This window comes from Musca domestica, unplaced genomic scaffold (assembly GCF_030504385.1).
Source record: "Musca domestica strain aabys unplaced genomic scaffold, Musca_domestica.polishedcontigs.V.1.1 3, whole genome shotgun sequence".
In the NCBI taxonomy this organism is placed as follows: domain Eukaryota; kingdom Metazoa; phylum Arthropoda; class Insecta; order Diptera; family Muscidae; genus Musca; species Musca domestica.
The window spans coordinates 16,721,939-16,730,790 of NW_026712299.1; the positions used below are offsets into that span (position 1 = coordinate 16,721,939).

General features: G+C 37.2%; 2 protein-coding genes across 2 annotated transcripts; one reads left to right on the top strand and one right to left on the bottom strand.

Moving 5' to 3' along the window:
* Positions 1-2,965: 2,965 nt before the first annotated feature.
* On the top strand, positions 2,966-7,215 carry LOC131803373 (pre-mRNA-splicing factor CWC22 homolog). Its single transcript, XM_059124596.1, has 2 exons — positions 2,966-5,181; positions 5,245-7,215. The coding sequence occupies exons 1-2, from the start codon at positions 3,075-3,077 to the stop codon at positions 7,014-7,016; spliced, it is 3,879 nt and encodes a 1,292-aa protein (XP_058980579.1). The 5' UTR covers positions 2,966-3,074; the 3' UTR covers positions 7,017-7,215.
* Positions 7,216-8,122: 907 nt separating this feature from the next.
* Positions 8,123-8,852, bottom strand: LOC131803379 (structural maintenance of chromosomes protein 6-like). The gene is made up of 3 exons (XM_059124615.1): positions 8,685-8,852; positions 8,493-8,623; positions 8,123-8,428 (listed from the first exon to the last, which is right to left on the bottom strand). Exons 1-3 carry the CDS (start codon positions 8,835-8,837, stop codon positions 8,404-8,406), a joined length of 309 nt encoding a protein of 102 aa, XP_058980598.1. The 5' UTR covers positions 8,838-8,852; the 3' UTR covers positions 8,123-8,403.

Genomic DNA, 8,852 nt, shown 5'->3' on the forward strand with positions numbered 1-8,852 from the left:
TTGTTTTCTTTTTTTTTCTGTTATTGAAAAAAATATAATAATAATGATAATATAATTTAAAAAAAAATCATTTCAAAAAGATGTTTTTAATAATTTAATGGAATATGGAAGGACACAGTAGCTGAGGTGAATGCCTGGTTGTGTTTGTTCGCAACACACAATTTCGAATCTCATGATTTAGAGTTCTTCGGGCTTTGTAACAAATCTTTCTAACATTAATAAGTTCTCCATTTCGTTAAAATGATAAGCTTATTCAATCTTGCCTTTAAGATTCTTCTGAGTCAACTCAACCTGTGTACAAAATCTTGCAACATCCCAAGCCTTGAAAACACTGTGGAACATATGTATAACACACTGTGTAAACTATGTTTCGTCCGATACTTTATAACAATGATGCTTGGTATACATTTCCATCTAACTTGATATAATTGATATGCCAACCTTTGGTCTCTTCCAGAACTGCAAGAATCTGAGAGTTCTTTGCCACGATAACCGATTTTCCCTTTATGATATTGAAGAAAATTGCAAAACTAGTAGATTTTTGCAGTTTTTGCAACAGAACACTTGGTAGATTGTCTAATTATGTCAAATTTCAGTTTCAGATCAAGGCCCGATTAGTTCTGCAAAATTTGGAACGCATTCATATATTCAGGGTGCGATAAAAAAAACTGCAACAAAGTCAAAAGCCATAATTTTTACATTTTTTAATTTTGTTGAATGAAAGCAAAAAATGTCGGAAATAGCATCAAATTTTAGAATAAGTTTAGATTTGTTCAAATTGGTCACCTTTGGTACGAATTATGGAATACGACCAATGATACCATCACACGGTGCCCGAATGTTGCTCTGCGGTATTTTGGGCCATTCCCGGCGAAGCACATGCTTGGGGTGATCGACACTTTGGTATTTTTTAGTGCCAACCTTGCTTTCTAAAATACTCCAGACACAATAGTCCAACGGATTGGTATCCGGATGTTTTGGTGACCATGGTGCGCTGGAAATGAAGCAGGGAACCTCATTTTGTAACCATTCTTGGGAGGCGCGTGCTGAGTCTGTTGGAATGTCCAAGGCCACAATGTTTCCCTGCCTAAGGCTTAAATACATTCTCCAGAATATTTTCGCGGTAATATTCGGCATTTTTTCTAATGCCACGGTCGATTAATACGAGTGGAGAGCGACCATCGGCTGTTATGGCGGCCCACACCGTCTCCATGGCCGGCCCTTGAGTTCTGGTGGCCAACCGAAGATGACCTCCTTGGCAAGTAAACACGATCATTTTTTTTGTTTACAAACTACTAGACAACGAATGTTTTCTCATCGGAGAAAACCAAATTCGGCAGTTCACCATTTTCGGCCAAACGAAGCAACACTTTAGCTCTTTTGAGTCTAATTTCTTTCCGCTGCGGTGTAAGTTCTTGTACTTTTTGGAATTTTAACGGCTTTACCCCAAGCTCATTTTTCAATATTTCAATATTGACCACATACACAGTAGAATTTATTTAATTTTACGTAAATTGTATTCTATCAGCATTTATTTACCCTTATGGGTTAGGATAAAAATTGCTCGAGCACTTATGATGCCGCATATGTTGTATGCATTAGAAATTATTTCTGGAACATCAGAATATAATTTTCACAAATTTGAACTAGTCTTGAATATGATTGTAAGATTTGTTTATAATGTTCATATTCGGGAGCATATATCAAATTTTGTTACAAGTTTTTTAGGATCTTCGTGGCGAAAATATGTGAACTTAAGGAATGTAATATATTTTTACAGGGTTATTAAAACAGGTATACCTTTTTCGTTATGCACATTGTTTACTTTTTCGCAATCTAGTAGGAGCCCTCAGATCAATATACCTCTAATTCATAATTCCTTATTTGAGAAATCATATGTCGTGCGTGTTGCGCGATGTTGGAACTACCTCCCAATTATTCTGCGTATATTTTCACACTCAAACAATGCCTTTCGGTTAAAATTAAGTGAACATTTTTCTGTAATTTAATATTTTTATATTTTGTTGCTAATGGACCATACAACCTTTCTTTCATCAACATGTGCTTTATTTAGTAGATCAGGCTGGGGAGCCAATATCATTAAATTAGTTTACATTATCAGGATTATTGTAATGCTTTGTAATACTTTATTTTAGGCCATGAAGGCTTCTGTGTTACAAGTGAAGATATAAATAAATAAATAAATAAATATTTGCCAAATGGAATATTGCGATATGTTCAGCACACGAGTCATTTTTCGGCCACTGCGACGCGGGTTTCGTACAAGTCGTTTCTTTCATTTCACACCATTTCTGCTGATGTTGCTGTTTTCTTCTGTCCACTTCCTTGACATCCGGCTATGCTACCAGCATCACGGCAACGAGCGATGGAACGATACACAAAAGATTTATTCACATTTAAATGCTGGAGTGCTCTAACGATAGCCACTTGCGGTTTCCAGCCAAATATAAAGAAATCACACTATCTCGCTTGAATTGCATCACGAATAACTTTTTTTCTGAAAAATGCTCACCAGAATGCTTTTGTACGCTTGTAAACAATATAATGAGCTGTCACTGGAATAATTTTGGCAGCTGTCGGACGAGTGGCTTAGAAATGACAGCAGTCTGAAGTTGGTTGCAGTTTTTTCATCCCACCCTGTATGTAGCTTTCATATACATTTTTAACCGTTTTTATCCATGCCTTCTAATTCATTTATATCATTCATTTTATGCCCACTATAGCAATGATTTTTACTATAGCATAAGAAGAATTCTGTCAAATTTAGTGGGAATTATATGGCTCCTATATACAATGTTGGTTCCATGGGATTTCTAAAGCGGACCCATACAAAAGCATTCTATTCCAAATGAAACTTCCACTAGCGGTTAACATTCCGATTATTATAACCAAACTAACAAAATATCGATTATTCGATTTTCTTTTAACCAACGCCGATTAGTTAAAAATCGACTTACATATCCCTACTGTGTGCTGTTGGCGGAGATATTTTACTTGGGACTCGAAACGTTTTGTGAAGATATTAGGAAAAGAAATCTAGAAAAACCACGGCCATGACTGGCAGTCAATCTGAAAATAACACCTCCACTTCGTCAAATTCTTCGGAGGATACTAATAACGACTCACGAAATGAAAGCGAAACAAATGCTGACAAAAATGTGGTAGAGACAAAAACAACGTCTGACAACAACAACAAAATGATGAACGCCGCCGAGACCGCTGCCAATGAGGAGAAGAATGGACGCCAGAAAAAGGAAAAATCAAAAACACCTTCAAAAGAGGACAAGAAATCACGGAAAAAGAAAAGTGAGTCCAGTTCTGAGTCTTCATCGTCTTCTGATTCCGACTCGTCGGAGTCCTCAAGTAGTTCAAGTGATGGCGAAGTATCTACCAGCTCCGGTTCATCGTCAGACAGTGAGAAGGTTAAAAGTAAAGTCAAAAACAAATCCAAAAGTCCATCAGCACAAAGGGAAGTAGTCCAAAAGGAAACAGTTACAGATACGCCTGATAATATATCCAAGGAAACACAAGAGAAGTTGGTTGAAGATATTCCTAAGGAGAATGAATTGAATGTAAATTTGGCAAAGGAAGATAGCGTTAATGCCAAGCAAAATGACACAGAGGCTTCAAATGAGAACGTAGCGGAAGAAATAACAAAACCGCCTCAGAAGCAACCTGACACTGAAGAAGGTGAAATTACAGAAAATAATGAAAAAAATTCTTCAACGAGATCTCCTTCCAAAGAAAAACAACTGTCCGCCAATAGAAGCCGTTCTAGAGAAAGAAGAAGTCATTCTGGAGACAGTAGAGGAACTCATTCAGGAGACAAAGGAAGTCCTTCAAGACTTAAAAGAAGTCCTTCAAGATCTAAAAAAAGTCCATCACGTTCTAAAAGGAGTGTATCAAGAAACAGAAGTTCCTCCAGACACGGCCGAGATTCATCTAGGAACAGACGAAGTGTTTCCGGCGATAAGGAGAACCAACTAAGACGGAAATCAAGGTCAAGATCTAGCAGAAGTCGTAGTAGATCTCGCAGTCGCAGTCGTTCTCGAAGACCAGAACGTAAACACCGATCAAGAACACCACGACGATCACGTTCACGAGAAAGGCGACATGAACGACGTCGTTCGGTGTCATCAGATTATGATGCGAGAAGACGATCTCGTCGCTCTGAGTCAATCGAAAGAAGACGTGAGGAACGTAAGAGACGTCATGCAGAACGTGATGAAAGGGAAAAATCAAAACGATCCAGACGAGATGAAGATGATTCGTTCAAGACAAATAAAGTATCTGCTGAAATGGAAAAAGATAAAGAGAATGATAATGCCACGGTAACTGATCCCAAGGCCAAGATTACAGAACGTCAAAGGAAAACTGTAGACATACTTACATCACGTACCGGTGGAGCCTATATACCACCAGCTAAGTTGCGTATGATGCAAGCAGAAATTACGGACAAAGCATCGGCTGCATATCAACGTATTGCTTGGGAAGCTCTTAAGAAATCCATACATGGTTACATTAATAAAGTCAATGTGGATAATATTGCAATTATTACCCGAGAACTGCTAAAGGAAAATATAGTACGTGGTAGAGGCTTGCTTTGCCGTTCCATAATACAGGCTCAAGCTGCATCGCCGACATTTACCCATGTTTATGCCGCCTTGGTGGCTATTATTAATTCGAAATTTCCCAATATTGGAGAATTGCTGTTGAAACGTTTGGTAATACAATTTAAACGAGCCTTTCGACGTAACGATAAGACTGTGTGTTTGTCATCTTCACGTTTCATAGCCCACTTGGTCAATCAAAGGGTGGCCCATGAAATCTTGGCCTTGGAAATTCTAACGCTTTTGGTTGAATCGCCGACAGACGATAGTGTTGAAGTGGCCATAGCATTTCTTAAGGAATGTGGTATGAAGTTGACAGAGGTCTCATCGAAGGGCATTGGAGCCATTTTTGAAATGCTCAAAAATATCTTGCATGAGGGCAAGTTAGATAAACGTGTGCAGTATATGATTGAAGTTGTTTTCCAAGTACGCAAAGATGGTTTTAAGGATCATCAATCGGTCATAGAGTCCTTGGAATTGGTAGAAGAGGATGATCAATTTACACATTTACTAATGTTGGATGATGCCACATCCCCAGAAGATGTACTGAGTAAGTTTCCATGCAATTTATAAAAAAAGGTGTTATTTATTGATAAATCTTTTTCCTTTTTAGATGCTTTTAAATTTGATGAACAATACGAGGCCAATGAAGAGAAATACAAAGGACTTAGTAAGGAGATTTTGGGGAGTGATGCCTCAGATTCGGATGGTTCCTCTGGTTCGGGTAGTGATTCCGACTCTGAATCATCTGACTCGGATGAGGACAAAAATGAGGGGGATGAGAAACCCACAGCTGGCGATATTATTGATAATACGGAAACCAATCTGATTGCGTTAAGGCGAACCATATATCTGACCATTAACTCCAGTTTGGATTATGAGGAGTGCGCCCATAAGCTTATGAAAATGCAATTGAAACCCGGCCAAGAAATAGAGCTTTGCCATATGTTTTTAGATTGCTGCGCTGAACAACGAACTTATGAGAAGTTCTATGGTCTGTTGGCTCAGAGATTTTGTAACATCAACAAATCGTATATAGAACCGTTTGAGGAAATCTTCAAGGATACCTATCAGACCACACATCGTTTGGATACAAATCGTTTGCGAAATGTAAGCAAATTCTTTGCTCATTTGTTGTTTACCGATGCCATAAGTTGGGATGTTTTGGACTGCATAAAGCTGAATGAAGACGACACAACATCATCAAGTCGTATTTTCATAAAAATTCTTTTTCAAGAGTTGGCCGAGTACATGGGTCTGGGCCAATTGAATAAAAAACTTAAGGATGAAGTTTTAGCAGAGAGTTTGGCCGGGCTTTTTCCCAAAGATAATCCCAGAAATACACGATTTTCCATTAACTTTTTCACATCCATTGGTTTGGGTGGCCTAACTGATGAATTGCGTCAATTCCTAAAGAATGCCCCGAAATCTGTACCCGCCATAAATGCTGAAATTCTGGCCAATAAACCTGTAGATGTCTCAAATTCGTCGTCGTCCTCCTCATCATCATCATCTTCAACCTCGTCTTCATCATCATCAAGTTCTTCATCTTCGGAATCGTCTGCATCATCATCTTCTAGTGATTCGTCATCGGATTCTTCAAGTGATTCAGAAGTGGATAAGAAAAAACGTAAAGGCAAGGTTAAGAAGACTAAAAAGAAGAAAACTTCAAATAAAAAGGAGAAAACTAAAAAATCGAAAAATAAAAATAAAAAAGACACCAAGAAAAAGACCAAGAAGCGAAAGTCCAAAAAAGGCACCACTTCTTCTGAAGATGATTCTTCGAAAAGCGAAAGTAGTAGCAGTGAATCAAAATCTTCAGACAGTTCGGACTCGGAGCAAAGTGGAAATGATAAATCGAAGAAGAAGACTAAATCGAAATCAAAAACAAAACCGAATAAGAAGTCCAAACGATCTGACTCAGAAGACGTTGAAAATGAACGAGATATTAAACGTAAGAAAAGGGAAGATTTCGGAAATTACATTCATGAAGATAGAAGAAGAGACGAGGAATATTCAAAGAATGGTGGAAGAGATCGCAAAAAGGATAATCACGGTAATAATAAGGAGAAACGGGAAATACCACAACGTCGCGATAGCGAAATTGAAAGGCGTCGAGAGGAGCGCGAAAAACGCCATCGTGAAAGAGAAAGAAATCTCTCACGTTCCAGATCAAGATCTCGCGGCGGTAGCGGTCGAAAAGATCGTGATCGCCGGGAAACAAATGGACGCAGTGAGCGAAAAGATCGCGAACGTGATAGAGACTCAGATCACCGGCGTTATCGCAAAGACTATGATCGCAGTCGAAGCCGCGATCGAAATGAGAAACATGAACGTGAATATTCACGTTCTAAATTACGAAATACTTCTAAGGAACGTGGATAAATGGAAAGACTAAAGTAATAAAAGTTACAATTTTTTATTTTATTTTTTGTAAAATATTCATTTATCATTATAATATAAATAATACTACTATGTGTGCAAATATTTGTACAAACTATTAGTTTATAATAAAAAAAGAAAAAACTATAAAAACATGTGGTGTTAAGAAACTTTGAAATTAAAAAAAAATATTTTCTACTAATGGCCATGATGCAAAATACATTTTTCGATAAAAATAACCACAAGGAATGAGACGCGAGACATGAAATAACGGATTTAGGGTTCAGCGTGTCATTTACCCTACACATACGGACGCAAACTTATCTTTTTAAACCCTACACCACATAATGGTAAGGGTATTATGTCCTTGTGCATTTGTTTGTACCATGGAGAAGGAAGCGAGATAGACACATAGTTACTTTTGAGTATATTTACATGATCACTTTCTGAATCGATTTATTTATGTCAGTCCGTCTGTTCGTCCGTCAGTATGTCCATGTATTCTTGTGAACAAAATGCAGGTCACATTTATTATCCGATTGAGATGAAATTTTCCAAACAATATTTGTTTGACTCAAGGACGAACCCTATTGAAATTGATGATAATCGGATCAGAGTTAGATATAGCTCTCATATATATCTTCAACCGATTAATTGTGCACCAAATGGCCAATATCAGTCCAAATAACCTGCATTTTTGGCACATCGGACCGAATTCAACCTAAAAGCAAGTACATCAAATTTGGTGAAAATCGGTTCAGATATAGCTATAGCTCCCATATATGTATGTCTCATCCGATTTGGTGTTTAAGTTCAACACATTTGACAGAAAGAAAGAAAGAAATTTGGTACCATATATGCTATTGAGCTGGGAAATACCTTTGCCAAATTTTATCAAGATCTGATCAGATTTGGATATAGCTCCCGTGCATATATTTTTTCAATTTCGGGTTAATTGTGCACCAAATGGCTAATATCAGCTATATAAAAGCAAGAGCACATTCGGACAGCGTGTGACGCTGATGGCCTTTGTAGCTAGTGCTCCTGCACTCCATGTAATCATTGTTATAGTTAATATAAGTATAATTGTAAATAAATAAAAAAAATAATTTCATAAGATCATCCTTCCAAAGATATATCCTTTACGTATTTTAGTTGCTACAACAACTATTTATTGAAAATTGACCCATTTACACACGCCATTTGTGAAAAAGCGTTTTATTGGACTTCGTGTCTTTTCAATGAAACATAAAAAAACATATTCGAAATTATACCAATACAAAATATTTGGAATAAAAATAGTAAAAATGTACATATGCATATTTAGTGTAATAAAATGTTTGCAATTCCAGTTGCTGTTAGAGAATAACCAACAAATTTAATTAATACATCAACCGCGTTCTGGTTCTCCCAATCTGTTAAGATGAAAATCTCAATTACTTGCAGTTTTAAATTACAAATGCAAAAAGAAATACTTACCGTAATATCTTTATAAAGTCTTCGGACATCAATGCCATATCCTGAGGCGTTAAGAAAGAATACTGTCGAAGTGGACGTTTACGCCCTTCATCGATGAGCAGACGTGTCATGTACTCTCGGTTCACTTCATCCTAATATAAACACGATCGTATTTAGAAACAAGAATATGGGATCGGATGCCTTTATGCTCACCGTAAAAACATCGTACTCATCCAAGAAATAAAAAGGATGATCAACACATGACCATAAAGAGATGAGAAAAGCTACAGTGCTATATGACCGTTCTCCTCCAGACAAAGATTTCGTATCGGAAACTGCATTTTTATTATGATCGCGTGGTATCATGAAGATAGAAGAAGA

Excerpts from the sequence above, each read along its gene's own strand:
- LOC131803373 (XM_059124596.1), top strand. The coding sequence starts at position 3,075 with ATGACTGGCAGTCAATCTGAAAATAACACCTCCACTTCGTCAAATTCT. Across the intron at positions 5,182-5,244 it reads ATCCCCAGAAGATGTACTGA|ATGCTTTTAAATTTGATGAA; the intron begins GTAAGTTTCCAT and ends TTTCCTTTTTAG.
- LOC131803379 (XM_059124615.1), bottom strand. The coding sequence starts at position 8,837 with ATGATACCACGCGATCATAATAAAAATGCAGTTTCCGATACGAAATCT. Across the intron at positions 8,624-8,684 it reads ATGAGTACGATGTTTTTACG|GATGAAGTGAACCGAGAGTA; the intron begins GTGAGCATAAAG and ends TGTTTATATTAG. Across the intron at positions 8,429-8,492 it reads GACTTTATAAAGATATTACG|ATTGGGAGAACCAGAACGCG; the intron begins GTAAGTATTTCT and ends TCATCTTAACAG.